The 17,946-nt window shown below is 42.0% G+C and overlaps 3 protein-coding genes across 4 annotated transcripts in view; 2 read left to right on the top strand and 1 right to left on the bottom strand.

Annotated features, from left to right (window-relative positions):
- LOC127588084 (NEDD4 family-interacting protein 1-like) overlaps window positions 1-17,946 on the top strand; it is a 193,581-nt gene that overhangs the window by 86,256 nt on the left and 89,379 nt on the right. The window lies entirely within an intron of this gene.
- LOC127588087 (putative fibroblast growth factor 1) lies at window positions 1,536-6,024 on the bottom strand. The gene is made up of 4 exons (XM_052046649.1): window positions 5,915-6,024; window positions 4,042-4,269; window positions 3,139-3,242; window positions 1,536-2,712 (listed from the first exon to the last, which is right to left on the bottom strand). The coding sequence occupies exons 2-4, from the start codon at window positions 4,262-4,264 to the stop codon at window positions 2,503-2,505; spliced, it is 537 nt and encodes a 178-aa protein (XP_051902609.1). The 5' UTR covers window positions 4,265-4,269; window positions 5,915-6,024; the 3' UTR covers window positions 1,536-2,502.
- LOC127588067 (rho GTPase-activating protein 26-like) overlaps window positions 6,747-17,946 on the top strand; it is a 48,135-nt gene continuing 36,935 nt past the window's right edge. The window contains exons 1-2 of the mRNA XM_052046612.1: window positions 6,747-7,081; window positions 7,152-7,408. Of these exons, the coding sequence (XP_051902572.1) occupies window positions 7,255-7,408 (154 nt within the window). The 5' untranslated portion in view covers window positions 6,747-7,081; window positions 7,152-7,254. The remainder of the gene's footprint in view (window positions 7,082-7,151; window positions 7,409-17,946) is intronic.

Raw genomic sequence — 17,946 nt, 5'->3', positions numbered from 1 at the left:
GCAAAGCAAAAAGACAGACGGACTTTGGAGGATATTCAGGCAGGAAGGACGAAGAAAGAAAGATGGAAATAAGAAAAGAGAAAGAGGAGTAACAGATGAGAGTATGGCTCTCTGCGCATGCACGTGCGTGTGCGTGTATGTGTGTGCGGTGGAGGATCTTGGCCGCTGTCAGGCTTCGGGACTCCCAGAGGAAGCCGGCCCTTGTTCAGTTTACAGTATATAATTCCCTTCCTGCCCCGCACAGACCCACAGGCCAACGGCCAACCAACACTCCATGTGTGTATTCGTGGCTTTGTGTGTGTGTGTGTGTGAGAGAGAGAGAATATGTGTGTGTATGAACTCTTGTATTCTGTGTTTGTGAGACAAAACCTTGACATCAACCATATTTTTTCCCCCTTTGTCGGGGCATTTTGGTCAGTTCACGCAAGTGCTCTGATGATTGTGCGTGTAACGTGTGAGTTTCTTCTCAGGGAGAGGTCACAGGTTGCATAACTTGGATGGGCCTATTTTCGAAACGGTTTAAATTTATGATGCTTGATAAGATGTTTATAAATGACGTTTTAGTATGCTCATCATCTGTCATGTAAATATTTAGATATTTTTAACTCACATCTACGACACAGTAAAAAAAAACACCAGTTGTATAATTTCAAACTAAAACAGTCATTTCAATTGGAACTACTTCATAAAATAAATTATTGACATTTATGGCAACAATGTTAGTGAACCAAACAAAGCCAGCAAGTTGTTTGCTCCAAAATAATTTGGTGAGTTGCTTTTATTTCAAGTTGGGCGGCCAGCTGAAGGGACGATTAGTTCTGTAAACTTTTTTGTTGTTGTTGTTGAAAATATGGGGAAGCCAATTTTCACATGAGCAAAAACTTGAAATAATTTGTTGAATTGTCGATCTTAAAATTGTGTCCATTTTTATGCCTTGAAAATTTGATCTCACTCAACCATATCCCCCCCACCCACCCACGGTGTAGAGAAAAGCTGACAAACATACTACAAAACAGCTTTTCCTCGGCACAGAGACATTTGAGACAAGGTTTAAGCGCGCCTTGTTTGCGTTCAGCTGTTGCAGATTAAATACACATTATGTGGGGAAAAAAATAGACCGATTCTTCTCGATCCGGGGTGAACTGAGGTCGCTGTCGTCTTTGCGCTGACTTTACATTAGCCTCCATTTCATCATCAGAACCAGACTTGTTTTTGTCCTGATGTAACTCATTTCAGCTGCATTAAGAACATAAAAAAAATGTTAGATATTCAAAATTCATATTGGCTTTAATGCATCCATTATTTACACGAATTATGATTGCTTTACCACAACAAACTGCAAGCTTTAAACACAGCTCGAGGCGAGTGAACGACACAAAAATTCTCAGCGTTTATCTCAGTTGATATTTAACCCAATGCTGCCCTCTTGTGGCCACATGTAAATTGCAACGGAGAGAAACTTGTCCTGACATGTCGAGAGACTTTTTTCACCTGCCTTTAAAAAAAAAAAAAAAAAAAAAACATTAACAATAGAATACACAAGAGTGTAATGTATTTATTTCAGTAAACAACAGCAAAAAATACAAGATGAAAGATGATCACATTAACAATGTGTGAGTATAAATCAGCATGTATTGTATTGTATTGTATTTTCAGAAACGATGTCCACGGACAGTACAACTTTATTAAAAATTAATAATGTTCCATAAATAATATTAAAACAACATAACTCATTCAAACAATAATGTTACTTTTTATAGTGTCAGTAAATGTCACATTTTGGGGTTGGGGGGGATTATATTTTATGATTTATTAATTTTTTTTATAATATATATATATATATATTTATAAATAACTGTAGCATATAATATCATGAAAAGTATCATACAAATATCATTCAAGAGCGAAGGTATATGAAAAAAGTGTCAAACCTGTAAATATTTGGTGATCAATAAGACATTTGTATCAGTCGATACTGTACTGTATTGTAAAAATAATGTATGTAAAAAAAACTCAATATGCTGACATTGTCTATGAGAAGCTATATCATAAATAGCATGATGTTAATGCAATTACAATAGCGTACCCTAATGCAAATTTGAGTTGAAGGAACTTCGTAAGTAGTTAGCAAAGAAAAGTAGCTTGAGAGTTTAGCATATTTTGAAGGCAGAGTGCTTTAATGTTAGCTTTTTTTACCCTCTTTTCTGACCAAAGTCAGCACAAGACCTATTAATGGATATCTCAAAGAGATAATGCTGAGTGATTATGATGTGGTGTGGCATGTGTTGAATAATTCTTCCTCCCCAATGCGTGACTCAGGATTATCTGTCGAGTTGTCATTATGTGTATGATGTGCTGTGTTGGTCATCGCGTATTTATTTAGTTCTTTATTTATTTTTCCTCATCATGTGTACAGTGCCTCACATTCAAAAAATAAAATCTGTTATGAGTCCACTTGGATTGCTCGCTGTGCTAATGGTACAAACAAAAGTCTGTCTGATCCTAAGGTTCGGTTTCACCGGCGGCATAATGCCCATCCGCCGACCTCGGCAGGAAGAAGACGGCCTTCTGACTCAGGTCCGCCTTGGGGCCCGGTTTGGGTTTTCCGTTCTTCTTGAGCGCCACGTACCACTGGTACTTCCGTGACCGATATGTGTTGTAGTGGTTCTCCTCATATTTCTCAGAGAAGTAACACTCATCATTGAGCGTCAACTGCAACAAATAGGGAGGATACCGCTTATCCATCGCGATGCGTCACTAAATTTCCTCGTAAATTTGTTTAATGTGACACGTGTGTCATAACTTTCCTCTAATCGTGAATTTCCTGAAGAGCTTCCCCAAATAGCTTCATAGCACTTTGAAACAGTAATGCATGCCTTCGTCACATCTCGGCTGGATTACTGTAATGCACTTTACTCTGGAGTCAGACAATCCTCCATTATGGGTTTCCAGTTGGTCCACATTGCTGCTGCTTGCCCCTTGACTGGTACTCATAAGAGGGAGCAAATAACTCCTTCACTATCTCTCTATACATTTTCGAGTTCTTTTTAGGATCCTATTCTTTGTTTTCAAATCTTTAAATGGCCTCGTCCCTCCTTACCTCTCTGAGCTGCGAAAAAATCTTAGATTCATACTTACTGTTCCATAGAGGCGTCCTTTCTTGTTCATGGCTAGGTACTTCTTGGTATTCTCACCCATCAGCACAACCTCACCCACATTTGTAGCCCGCAGCCTCAGGATGTCTGCATCACATAGGACATGTCGCACATTGTGTTACAGTAAATGGGTTTCACCAAGCAGATCTTAACAGAAATCCGCGATATACCTTTACAGTGGTGCTTTGACTTTATAGCGTAATTCATAACGTTGTAACTTAAAACAACTGTATTGCAAATCATCTTTCCCTATTGAAATGAATGGGAATTCCATTCATCTGTTCCATCCACAGATGAAAAACACCACCCATTTTTTAAATATAAGACAAATGGCACTATACTTCATAAAATCAGACAGCAAAAACATAATTCAAGTGAAGAATTAAACTAAATGTGTCATGATTTCATGACTCAGTGCCCATTGACACAATGCTGCGCTGCAGACAATAAAGGATATTACATTGTTACACTGTTGACAATCTGTTGCTAAAGGTGGTATAACTAAAGCAATACCAATGCTAAGCCTTTTTATGGCATTTTAAATTGTGTGTTAGCCTTAAGCTATTGGACTTTTGTAACTCCAATTGGGCTTAGTTAACTCATGCTTCAATCACGATTCAACGAGATATTGCATCAAGCCACTGGGCCTTTTCTAAAAATCGCTCATGACACCTAGGAATCCTGTTGATCATTTGAAAATGTAAACTCTTGCCGATCTTTATCTGAATTAAGTGTTGCACACTGACGGATATTAATCTATTTCCTACCTTGTGAAAGAATTGATAATAAATCAAACAGTGTCTTCACATAAATGGATATTATAAAATCATGTAAAGAATAATGGAGGGAAAAGAAATTGTTAAGTACTGGTTAAAAATGTACTTACCATATGGGTCTTTGTCCAGGAGACCACCAGAGACACTCCCATCTGGCATAATCCTCAGCTGGTATCCCCCATTGAGACAGTGCAGCCGGGTGAGAGTGCGAGGCTCATGCCGGGACAAGTCACCCTGCGAGTTGCTCGGCAGTGTCATCACATCTCCTTCAGACATCCTCCCGGAGCGTCGAGGCTCATGATGTGAAGCAGACGCACTGCCTTCTCCGCTCATGTCACCTGAAGAATGTTTTACAGAGGGAGAGGAAGTTTGGTCCAAACAACTCCTTTTGAGATAGGAGCACAGGAAATGCTTCAGCGAGTCCACGCGTGATCAAACGTGATTTCACAATTACCCAAGTAAACAAAGACAAATGGTTCCAGATGGCAGTGATGTAACGTTTGAGTTTGATTAGTAAAAGGGGCAGACAACACCATTAACGTGAAATAAATGATGTAACAATGCGCAACATCGTTTTTTTTAAACTAACATTGGGGAGTTGACTGGAAATTGTTCAACTCCATTCATGTGTTTAAATGTTATTATGTGAAGCCTAAAATGGAGAAGTATCGATACTTTCATATACTCGTACATATTTAAGACGTCAAACATTTTTCTCAAGCTAATTCTTGTAAACTTAAGTCTGTATATGGATGGATAAATGGTTGGATGGGATATTCTGTTTCGTCTATCTAACTGGCTGAACAAAATTATTTGCTCAAACGAATAACCCAAATAGCCAGCTAAGATACTGTACTATAGATAGATAAGTAAATTAGCTAGCTGTGAAAAGTTAGATTCAACTACCTTAAATATTTGCTTGCTAAAAGATAGAGGGCCTAAATAATTAGATTTGTTACTATGGGAAAATAATTCTAGTCGTCACATCGGATGTGATTGCGGGATAACGAGTCATCGGCCATAATTCCGATGCAGCAATTTTGGCGGCATGTCATCAGCCATAATTCCGATGCAGCGGCATGTTGAATAGAAGTAGCTCAGGCGCCAAAACAGCAAGTCAGCGGTTGACGTGAGAAGTTTGGTATTTACTCAATAACACCATCAGAAGAAGGGTACTTGGGAATAGTGACAGCATATGTGTCAAAATCAGTTCACATATGGCTCTGTGGGAGGAGTGAATATAAAAGGACTTGGGGAAAAAAACAGTTTTCTGTCTTCAGCCTTGTCCAGGCAATAACCTTGTGGGTATTAATTATGTGGCCTCACAATATATAAGGTAACTGAGATTAAATTTCAGATCAAGAGTTGAATATTCCCCCTTTGTTGTACTGGCGGATATATATATATAGATATATATTTTTACCAGCTTTCCCTAAAAAGGCAAATTGAGTTTTAGGGTCAGATTTGGATTTACACATTAATTGTTTAAAGTTCATATAGTTAAAATGTTTGATAAGTATTTCTCCAAAATGTCTCTAAGGAAATCTTATCAGTACTCCAAATTCTTCATTCCCTCTGCCATTATACTTTTATTCTTACCTTATTTGCTTTTATGAATGATAATCAACCTTATTCTACTATCAAAATAACTGAACTTAAACATCAGATCATTGCCATTGCCATCAATCTCCTGGTTGCAATTTTTATGCAATCCTTTCCATGAACTAGAACCCGATTGATGTTAATGCTAAAAAATGGTTTTCGGGATGAGTGAGGTAGCTTTGCCATTGTTCTACCAGGTGCAATTTTCAGTAAGACATCCTAAAGAATTTTTAGCCATTAAGCAAGAACCACATTGATTTTTTATGCTATCCTGTGCAGTGCTTGACTATCATTCACATGAATGCCACTTAAATCAAAACATTCTCAACAAATCAAAAATCAAAACAATGAGACTTGCTCATCATGCAAACATCTCCTTACCTGTGAGCAAATGAAGTAATTGTGCAGTATAGCAATCCTGCCTTTTAAAACGTTTTTCTTTTCAACACAGTTGCCTCCCCGTCTTACCCTGTAGGCTCATTTTAACAGCCTCATGCTAAGACTAAAATTATCACGGCAGGAAAAAAAAGGGAGAGCGGCATCCTCACATGGTGCAACTCAAGTGTCCTGTTATTATATATACAGTATTATATAACTTATTTATTTCAGGCTTTTTAAAAATATATTTTTAGGAATCTATGTATTTGTGTATGCTAAACGTGAGAATATATACAACGCATACGTACAAACTGGCCCAAATCCTATTCCGTTTCAAAAGTACAACTGAATCAAATTAAACATAGATGTAGTGCCTCCTTAAGGACAAGAGATGGCGCCAGATAGCTGCGAAAGGTGTTCAACTGAGCCTTTGTGAAATCTTCTCATTTATGGTTGTGCTGACGTCACCATGACCCCCTTCAAAACAAGTGAATCCCCCTACTGTAGGCAAAATGTGACTCCACATAGTAAGTAATAATAAAAATAAAAACCCTAAAGTGTGTGACAGCAAGATCATCGCAAACAACTGGAGAGGGAGATTTCTATTTTATGTGTATTTTTTTTCTTATTAAAACACACATGTATGGGATTAAACTAAACTGTCACATAATCTCAACGCTTTTAGTGTGAGGACACCGTGGTGCGGTATTTTAGGGAGGGAAATGGCAATAGGTTCCTTTTCCCATGTGCATATCGTGGGGGAGACGAGGTCCGCCCCATAATCCTTCAAACGCATCGGATTGGGCAAATGAGACGTCAGTCAAAGGATTAGCCCTGTGGCGGTAGGTTGACCGCGAGCTGTCGAAACGAAGCCTTCACGCGAGCAGTCCACAATTTTTACGGGTCTCAGTCGTGTACTGTACTTGTATTGGCTGCCTCCCTCCCGCCCTCATCATCTCCCTCGTCGGACTGTCCGCTTCGGAATGACTCGGTCGACAGGAATGCAGCACTGGTTTACATGAGCATCCGGACGCTATATTGCAATCTTGGATTTATTCTGAGAACTTTTTACAATCACAGTACATCCGTTGGATATTGCACTGGTGTCGTTTTCAGAGAAGCGCTTGAATCAAACCGGGGTTTTGCAGGTGTTAACGCCAGGTTATGCAGGTAAAGCTCCCGCCTTATCTGATCTAACATTTCACACGTTGTTTACATTTTTTGCATCCTTCCTTAATAGCCGCTATAGCAGCCCACGTCAGGGATTGCTCCTCTGGTTCCTCCTCGGAGCTTTTATTGTTGCCGGCTCGTCCTAGCAGCTTGTGTGCAAGCAGGGGGCGAAGATGGGATTGCCCGCCCTGGAGTTCAGTGACTGCTACCTGGATAGTCCGCAGTTCAGGGAGAGACTCAAGTCTCACGAGTTAGAGCTGGACAAGACCAGCAAGTTCATCAAGGAGCTCATCAAGGATGGCAAGGCGCTCATCCAGGCGCTCAAAAGTAAGTTTGATGTCTGCACACTTCATGTCCAGGGAGACGAATACATTTGGTGACTCTCACAGATCACAATTATTAGGTACACTTGCATCATCCAAATATTATGCAACATCCACCAATATGAGAATGATGTCACATGAAACATTTGATCCATTATCATGGTCATTAGGGATGAATAAATGTGCTCATGTCGTAATTGTGAATGGATCAGTTAAAATGTGTTGCAACAATTCTCTAAATTGAAAACAAAGAGCAGTGGAATTGGGGTGCGGGAAATAACAGCAACAGAAAAGGGCTCAAGATCTAAGACTCAAAGGCCCTCTACAAAGGCAGCAAAACCTGAATCACAGAACGACATCTGCAATTACTGTACAATAAAACAAAGAAAAGGAACATCACAATTGAAAAACAACTTATTGACAGTCGGTTCCGAAAACTGAAAACAAACATGTCAGAATGAACTCAAACAACTAACCTATGTCTTTTCACTCTGTAAAAGCCTAATTAGATGTTCGTTTATTGTTGGTTGAATTCTAAAATGACACATTTCTTAACTTCTAACAAAGAAGCCCGTGGCTCTGAGCTAAACTCTTTCGAACTGTTTTGGAGAGCTAGCTGGATTTGTTGTGCTAACTACTAGTTTTTTTTTACAGTGCGTTTACTGCCTCATTGTCGTTGCACGACCTTTGCCGCCTCTCTTTGACTGGATCTCGATTGATGTTGCCGGCGCACTTAATGTTGTGACACGCCAGCATATTTTTCAAGACTCACATGGGAAGTTACAGTGTGCCGATGTGCGCTTGGGAGTAGCACATCACCCCTCTTGTTCAAGTGCTCCTTGTTTGTGGTGAAGGTGTAAAAATGCCAGTGTCTGCCCCCCCCCCCCCCCCCCCCACAAGTTGTCAGCACCTCTATTCTCATGATTAGCTTATTCTTGAGAGACACCGGGAACGCTGTGCTCTTGTGTATCAGAGACTTATGAGTGCTGGTATGTGCGGGAGGGTGTAAAGAGGCTCTCGTGTCTGTCTGGATGTCGATAACGGATTGAGCTACAATGAAGTTCATCTTGTAAATAAGATGCTAACGGCTGGTGCTAGTCGATTTCCGCGTGTATGTGGTGCATGACATAGTTAAAGGGAGTCCCAGTTGGCAGTACTGATCTGTAGCCTCTTTTTCACCAAACCTACTGAAAAGATGCGCTAGTTTCAATACGCTAACTTTGCTAGCTAGGGGAACCTCACTTTATTCAAAAATACAAACTTGAACTTTCTGCTTTGTGTCAGCGGCAGTGGGTTTTTTTTTCCTTCCTTTCTTCCCACCCCCAACTGTGTCATCTCTTTCAGGTGATGTCTATCTATTTTGTTCATTGGTGAGATCTGGAAAATCCAAACGAATGCCCGTTGTGACCTTTCTCCGTTGTTCTAGCAGAGTGCTGCAGCTCATCAGGAGACATTTCAGCCTTAGCTATTGCTGATGTTATTTTGTTGAGATGATTGTTTCCAAGTGTAGACATCAAATGAGGCAACCTGCATTACGATTGTTTTTTTTTTTATTTAGGAGAAGCCTTGACATCAAAATGTTCCTTTCTCTTTTTAAATGGAATTTTTGGAACATCTGAAAGAATAGAGTCTCGGTCACTGCTGGTTTGTCTTTCGTTTGGAATGCATGTCTTTGTAATTCTGTGCACATATGTTGTAAATATGGATATAGTGCATTCCTTATGAGCCCTGGAGCTGTGCGTGTGTGCAGTGTGCACACATGCTGTGGGAGCGATGAGGTGTTAGGACAACGCCTTAGGATGCATTGGATTGATTAGGATGTGAGAAAATGCATCAGCTCCTGCTTTTATTCCATACGTTAGCCCAGGAAATTATACGCCACCCCGGAAATTGAATCCCTGGTCACAAGAATGGGAGTCTTGGATGATCTGGCATCCATTCCAGTAACCAGTCGCACTTTTTCAGTTGACGGATGTTAGACTAAACATGCTCTTCCCCTAATATGGCAGATGCGACGCTCCGAGGAGTGACTATTGTCTTCAAAAGAATGCTGTTACCATACGCATTCATATCACATCTTAGAAAAAAGTGGGCATAGTGATGTTTCTTTGAAATTGTCGAAATAATTATTGTCTATCTTGTCCTAAATTAAGAGTAACAGTGTTTTGAAATGACAAAAGCTGAAATTTGCAAACGTATACTCCAAGGCCTATAATGACAGCCCCGCAGCCTCAATTACAGCACGCAGTGTGTCCACGCACGCACACTCATATTTTGCGGCACGTGAACGAAGCACGCGGTCGCTTAAAAACAGCCCTCCGTCTTGACCATTAGCTGCTGTCTTGATAATGGCCTTGCCTTTTTGCCCTTTGCGCGACTTCAAACCAGACCTTTAACATTCGAGCTTTTGTGTAAATGACTCAGTGCTGAATAGGAATTCTTTCCTCCTGTGCCCTTTTGCCCTCCTGTCATCTGACTTCTTTACTTTACGCCTTTGTCTTTCCGCCGCCAACCGCTGTGTCGTTGGCAATGTATAACGCGGCTAATAGCAGCCGTTGCGTAGCGAGCGAACGTCAACTGTGTTGATAGATGAGGTCCTGGCACGCACACACACACACCATAACTAATTGTCAATTATGGGCAACAGAGGGAGTCGGACGTTCTTTTCAAAGGTCCTCCTACAGTATGTGCCAAGGGGCAAATGGAAAAAGAGAGAGATAAAAAAAAAGGACACCATGGCCTTATTATTTTTGGGTTTTTTTCCCCCCGTTTTGAATATGGAATTTCAGTTGTGGAGGAGAGAATTGGAGCGCTGAGAAGGACGCCTGCGTGCCAGTGTCCATGCAGCAGCACTTGAAATATAAATATTGCGTATTTGAAGCAGGATCTTAAAATATTTGGACTCCCAAGGGACGTGCATCTATTGTAATAGCTATGTGCATATCCTGTGTGTGTGTGTGCCCGCAAATGAAATGCAACAACAGCACCAGAGCAGAGCTCAGTCCTGCCCTATTTTCCTTCACCGGCAGAGTACATCACAGCTTGAGGAAGACCCCCAACCCCCACTATGCTCTGCTGCGATGACACACTCACGCACGCAAATGCAAGAAGTGGATGCACATTCCCAGCATCAGTGGGTGCAGCGTCTCTGATTTGAAGAGCTTCAAAAATGTGTTTAATTGTAATAATTAATTTATTACATAATAATTAATCTAATATCAGTAGATTGCAACTTAGTCTCCAATCGTTGGCAAGCGGGATCACGTGATACGGTGTCGCCTTGCACCAGCGGCTCTGCTGCTGTTGAAAATGGGTTTGATTCCTGGGCAATGAATGCTTTCAAAACGAGCCGGTAGTTCAAGTAACTTGGTTTGAATGCGGCAGACTTGAAACTCGCTAGAATTGGGCGTCTGTGTTTAAAATCAAACATGACATTTGACTTTCCCTTTAGGATTTATTGAGGATATATTTTTAAATGATTTCCCCGAGACATACTTTTACAGCAGACATTTAAAGTCACGGTATCCTAAAAATGGATTTAATTCTTAAACCCAACATTGTGCATGTCGTTTTCTCACGTCACGGGTTGACTTTTTGAATATTTCATCATGTCGACTCATCAAGTTACAGCGCCTGACGCGACGACGGTGACTCAGCCTCTCGATGCATCGCAGTATCGCAGGCGTTCTCGTTTCTTTGCACATAACTCCTCGCGTCGACCTCGTTACCACAGCAACCGCTTTAAAAATGACTCGCGAATGTCATAAGTGACATAAAGTGTAATTGTGTCACTGAAATCGAGTCATAGTGCTGATTGCAGACTTATCTCTTGCATCTGACCCTTTATCCTGAACCTCCACGTGGAAAAATCTCCATCTTCATCTAATTATAACGCGTGAGTTTACACTCGTACCAAAGTGTCGTGAGAACTGCCTCCCAGACTATACCAACGTGATAGCGCCGCAGCCTTCAGGGAAAAGAAGAAGAAAAAAAACAGCAGAGGAAGCCAGGGGTGATTTATTTCATCCTCTGAACCTCTTAAAAGGGAATTTGCGGCTTGAGGTCTCCATTTTGCCTCTGAGCCTTGCGGGCGGGGATTCAAAACGAATGCGCGATAATGAACTGGAAGCTTTCGGCAACACCAAGGTGCGGCTCTAATTTTCAAGCGGCTAAAAAGGAAGCTAGCGAGGAAGGAAGGAAAAGAGAACCTCGGGCTTATTGGGAACTGACTGCCCAGACTTGCAAGAGTGCAAGCTAGCTGTGATGTTTTCATGTCGCGCCACAGGCGGTGCTTAAATGGCACAGAAATGCAACATTTGCAGGCATATTCCCCAGACGTGCATGTCGGCGCACGTTAACATTAAAACAATCGCCGGCCTCCCACATCAAAGCTTTGAACGCGAATGGAGAAGAGCCGGTTTCACGCGCTCGAGGCCGTCGTGGACCTTTCGCGTCTCACGTCCGCGTGGCTTCACACGTGGGAACAGCAAGCATGCCGGTGATGTCATACTTTAATCGAGCGAGCTTGAGTTTGGCTGGATGAGATGAGTTGTCGTGGAAACGAAAAGAATATGATCGGACTGGTTGCTGCGTTATGAATACATCTGTAGGTTGTTTCGTGGGCATCCCGGTTGGGCGAAAATAAAATCTTGAAACAAAGTAACCGACGTTTGCGTGAAAAAACAGTCAACATCACTCTGAGAGCTCCCCGTCAAGGCGGCGTCTGCTAGGATACTTAAAACATGTCAAGAAAGAATGCTGAGTAAGCTTTCCTTTGTGTTCACTCAAGTGGCCTTGAAGAGACTCAACCCCAATGCGCAACCCCCCCCCCCCTTTTTTTTTCTCGCTCGCTTTCCGTTCAGCTGTGGCGGTGCTGAAGCTATTAATCCAATCCACTTTCATGGAAACATATCTATTGGAGGCCATGTAGCATATTTTAGCAATTTTCCTCATAGCCCGTTGCCCCAGAGGTCTTGAAAATCCCTGACGTAAAAAAAAAAAATTAACACGACAATGTTCACGTCTTCCTTCATGTACTGAAATCACTGCGCGCTTAAAACAACTGCTAAAATTAATTTATCTCATTTTTTACATGTATCGCAGCTAGCTGTTTGCATTGCCACATTTTGCCGAGTGTTGAAAAAGACAGTGACGACAAGAACGTGGTGCTAACAAAATTAAAAAAAAAAACAAAAAAACAAAGAGAACAGGTGGATGAATTAGCCATTATAGTATATGTTGAATTTTAAATGATGAATTTGACAACAAAAAAAAAAATTCAGCCACATGATTACAAGCAAATACAGGAAGTTCTTCGTCGGATGGTTTTATTAAAAGTTGTTTTGTCAAACAATTTTTGAAATAGTCCTGAAAATCAACGTGCCCATGTTCATTCATGTGTTGTATTGATCAGTGATCAAACTTCTGTAGCAAAGTTATTTACGGTAGTCAGAAGATGCTGTAGAAACGTAACGGCTGATCTTAAAAGTGCCTGGAATGATCTGTGGTTTGTGTCAACTTCTTTCATGGCGTCAAGGTTTCAATTCGCCATTTTTAAAATGTGATTATCCGATCCGCTTATCTGCACAAGGGTCGCGGGGTGGGGGGGAGCTGGAGCCTATCCCAGCCGTCTTTGGGCATTGGCGGGGGACACCCTGAACCGGTTGCCAGCCAATCTGGGGGGTAAATGTGATTATTCATACCATAAAGTTGGCAGTATTGCATCTTGTCACCTTTGTGTTGATAGCGAGGCCGAGAACATGTCGTTGGGCGTGACTAAAAGTGACGGAGCACGCGTGGTGGGGAAGACGCGCCTCAACTCCTGTTAGAGGCCAACCCAAACAAACCAAAACCCACTGGCATGAATTTGTCTATATATGTGTGTGTGTTACACGTACAGCTTCCCATCCGTTTTATCCCGACTACTCTTAAAATAACGGCCGCTAAGAATATTTAATCCCCGTTTTACCACACTGTCGCACTCACTCTGGCTGACCCCCAAGCCCCCCCCCCCCACCCCCCACCCGCCCCTGCACATTTGGTGCGCATCCTGTACACACACATGCGGTATGGCTTCATTTCGGGCGGGGCGGGGTTGGGAGTGTGTGTGTGTGTGTGGCAGGGGGGGGGTGACCGTAGCCCCCTCAGCAAAGCCAGCCGGAGCTCAGCTTTAATGGGGTAATCTGGTTGGAGTGTGGGTGCTTCGACTGCGTGCGCCGATGTATAGTGTGTGTGTGTGTGTGTGGGGGGGGGGGGGGGGGTTGGCAAAGCTGCCTTAGTTTGGCCTGGTGTCTGGTTCACGAGTGAGGAGGGGGGTGTTAATTATTTATTCACATCAATTTACATTTGTATATGAAGTCTCCGTAATCCTCACATTGATTGAATGGTGTTTATAAACCTAGATGCTATAGAATTATTTTGATGGTAAACTTTCGCACCTCATTAATTTAGACAAATGGATCAAATAATTCACAAAAGTTTTAAAGGTGATGGGGGGGTGGTGGGTCAAAAATAAAAACTCTCACAAACAGCATTTCCATACTTTTACGCTTATGTAACTTTGATGCTTTAAGCATGGAGACGCAAACCCAAAAAATGTTGAATTAAAGAACAAAAGATACTTGAAGCGTATTTGGTCATGGCCAAAATGTTGCAGGGAATGAATTTCGAAATGGCGCTGAAAACACGGCGATGATGTAAGGTTCATTTATCGGACTAGGCCAATGCGCTGCGGCTCAACAGACCATCACGTTGCTCTCTTTTAACTCATTTCTGCATGATTGTGACGACTCTATATATATATATTTTTTTTTTAAGCCCAAAACGACATAACATGGCAACACCGCATACCGCTCAGATCAGGGTACAGTGAACTGGAATCGATCACTTTGCTGCCAATGTTGCTTTATTAACCCCCATATTTAAGTTAAGATACAAATTGTAAAGATTAAAGACAGTCCTTGTGCCCTGTGGCTGCTGTTCACCAATCTGATCCGTTCATGACGCAAATGAATAGATTGTATTGTCAACCTTTTTTTTCTTTTCTTTTTTGTAAAATAACGTGTGGTTGAAGTACTAACAAAGCATGCAATGGTGCCTTCGGGGCCGCTTTGAAATTCCCATCGGGACCAAGAATTACTGTGAGTCCCTTTTTCACGCCGCCAAAAAAAAAAGGCGGGGAACTGTTTTTTCCTCAGTGATGTCTCTGATGCGGCCATTTTGTGTACTCTGCGCAAATGAGGTTTTGTAGGAGGCATGTCAAACGGATGCTGTATTTTCTCTCGTAAATTTGATTTATTTGACATCAAATTAGAAGTTGCTTTTATTGCCCTTTCTTATCAAAAGAGGTGGTTTCGTCCATCCCTTTCTCCCATTCACTTCGTACTTATCCTATCGCAGCTGCGTTTTTGTGAGTGGCAAATAAATATTCACATCCACACGTATACACTGGGAGAAAAACAATATGTGTTGAATTTACTCCATTTTATTTTGTCAAGTGCTTGCAGGAAATAAATTAAATCCATCGCTGAATAACGGCCTTGGAAAAAAAAAATCCATCAGCCACATCTCGGCCGCTTTTGCTTTTGACTCTTCGGCAGGTGTCAGAGACGGCTTGCTCTCATGCATCCACGAACGTTCACCCGAGCGTGAACCGCGTACACACACGCACCGGTGCCGTTTGTGCGAAACGAGAGCGTTTGTCGTCGCTGCAAGTCGGCACGGGAGGGGAACGATCGCCGGAGGTGTCAAACATAAGAGTCTTAACCTGCGAATGTTCTGAACTGTTGACAGAAAGAAACTCAGCAAATCATTATGCGGGTAATATGATCCGAGAGCGTTGGCTCCAAAACAGGCAGTGTGAGACATACTTGGTCATTCTAAGAATTGGAGACGGGAGAGCAGTCAAGGTTCAACCCTTGGCAGACTGGTGGTGAGCATCAGATGGCTTTTTCCAAACACAAGCGATGACTTCCCAGTTTGCAAAATACGGTGCACAGAAGACCTCATGTTTGACAATTACGTGTTTGCAGGCCTTGTACTGTTGATTTCCACGGCATTGTTTCAACCTCGTTCCCATTCTGGCTTAATGTCGGTAGCGTGCACGCCTGGATGTGGGATTTACTTCCTCATCCTGTTCTAGTTTTAGGACTTCCCGCTTCATACTTCCCAAGAACAAAGAAAGTGAGCAGAAAGGAAAAAAAAAAACCTGTACCGGACTACAGCTCATACTTTGTGCATGTTCTGTGTAATACAGTACATGTATGTGGAGTTGTTCCAGTTGTCATGGAAACGTCACAGCTGTCATCGTTGTCCAAAGGGACACTGACAGTGTTCATCACTTTACGTGTCGTCGTATTGAGCGATTTGAAGATAAACGAGAACAGGACGTCACATTCCTTCCTACCGCAGCGGTTAGGTCAGCCAAGCTGCAAAAAAATGTCTCGTTTTGTCTTCCACGGCGTCGCCGGGAGTCCAAAGAGGGAGAGATGAGCAATCAAATAAAGTCAGGAAGGACTCATGCCAAGACTGTTGGAGGCTGCTTATTAGAGGTCATTGTCTTCAGGTCGCCCGGTCGCCCGCGTCGTCGGCTCATCCTAGGTTTTGGCGGGAGGACGTTTTGTTCCGCTGCAGATACTTTGGCATATCTCGGGCATAATCCATCAAACAAGTTTCAACCCGGCACATCACATTCAAACAAAAAGCTCTTTGAAGGTATTTTTACACAACATTTGCCAGGTGCGCGTCTGAACAGTTCTCTTGAGAAATGTGCGACACAAACATCACGGCAGATGTTACCAATTCTTTGGGTATTTTATTCCAGAGCAGCAGGATCACAAACGCAGAGCCCCCCCGCCCAAAAAAAAGAACCAAACATGCAGACTGTGGTTTTGTCCACTGATTACACAGAAAATGTACAAAATTGGAAAACTCAGCACACACCGGGGCTAATATATCCCAATTTGACCAACAATGTGACTACAGTGGAACCCCTGAAATTGAACATAATCCCTCTGTGACGCGGGTTGACTTCCAAGTGTTTCGAATTTCAGTGCAAAAGTTCCCATCGGGGATACTGCAAACTGAATTAATTTGCCTTTGCCTTAATCTACCACAATCCTAAAACCTTTAACAACTTTAACAACCACTGTATCAAACATTGGTCCAAGTGAAATCTGCTTTCACCTACCTGCTATTTGCATTAGCGTCCGCTTCGTAAAATAAATTTTTATGTACAATTTATGGTGTTTTTCACATTGTAATGAACAACGGAGACGTGTTTGGCGTTTTCCGAAAATAACTTCTGTTTCTGGTTCAGTTGATGTTGTTGTTATCGTTGCTGTACTGCCGCTTCTGTGAACTTATGTTAAATTATTGCTTATTTTCATTTTATATGTGAGCGTTATATTCCTTTATATTATAGTTACCTAAATGATATTCTGTTTAATAATTCTTGAAACATTCTTATGTTGCTTGCGTCTGATTGGCTGAAGAGAAGCAGGAAGTGTTTTCATTACCGGAAAAAGGTGCGTATGATCGGGAGTTGCGGAGGTGCAGATGTTGGAAAAATAAAATCTGCGTTCAAGCGAAGTCCATCTCTCCTTTTTGCCCAATTCCTAACGTAGAACCATCCATTCAAAACCTACGAACCCCCTCAACTTACACTTCAGTGAATCGAGCAGCTCAAAGGCTAGCAAAGGCGAGCTTGCAAACGGCTCACTTCCAAATGCGTCGCTCGCATTTAATCTGGTCAACAGCGCCGCCGTCCTTTGCCGCGATGCAGTGTTTGCCGCCAGACATTTGAGACGTTTTACTGTATTTTTTGTGCGTGCTGTCTGGGACAGAGTTCAGGCTTATGCTGGGCGACGGAGAGGAAGTGGACGAAGGCTATTTTAGAAACTGGCTCTAATCTGGTTATTGTGGTTTTCATGCTCTCTCTGCCTTCTCTCGCTGTCACTACTACGCTCGAGCTGAACTGATAAGTAACATGCACATGAGTGCGACGAGTCGGCTTCATGGGTGTTTTTACCTTGCGCTAATGCTCGGATGTTACAATCTTCAGTATTTTATTTTTTTTGTCAGACACGACACGATGCCCATTTAGAAAGGCATGTTAAGCGGTCAGAACAACACAATAGGTTTGCCGATGATCATTAAATACGTGCTAACATCTCGTTACATATTTTCTAATAGTCATGTCGCTACACACTGAAATGTAACAAACCCCCCACCACCCACATGATAGCACGTAAGCGTAGCAACCCTGATCATGTGATGTAAATGTAAACAATGGCGATAACAGCGTGCCAAGACATATCACAGCAAACACCATCTTGACAAAAAAGGCTTCATTCTGTGACAGCAAAGTGTGACTATCAACCCATCATTTAGCATGACTTTCGAATTTGCCTGATCATGTGATACCAGAAGAGCACCACTATTTTTAATCTGTTATTTTTTCATCTTGGGTTCAGCAGTGTAGCATGCAATGTCTGCGAAAAAATGCTTATTGTGTGACAGTTATAGGTACGGCAATCCTCCACT

Source organism: Hippocampus zosterae, chromosome 16, assembly GCF_025434085.1.
Source record: "Hippocampus zosterae strain Florida chromosome 16, ASM2543408v3, whole genome shotgun sequence".
In the NCBI taxonomy this organism is placed as follows: Eukaryota; Metazoa; Chordata; class Actinopteri; order Syngnathiformes; family Syngnathidae; genus Hippocampus; species Hippocampus zosterae.
Note: the sequence above shows the minus strand (reverse complement) of the source record. Positions and strands in the feature narration are given on the sequence as shown.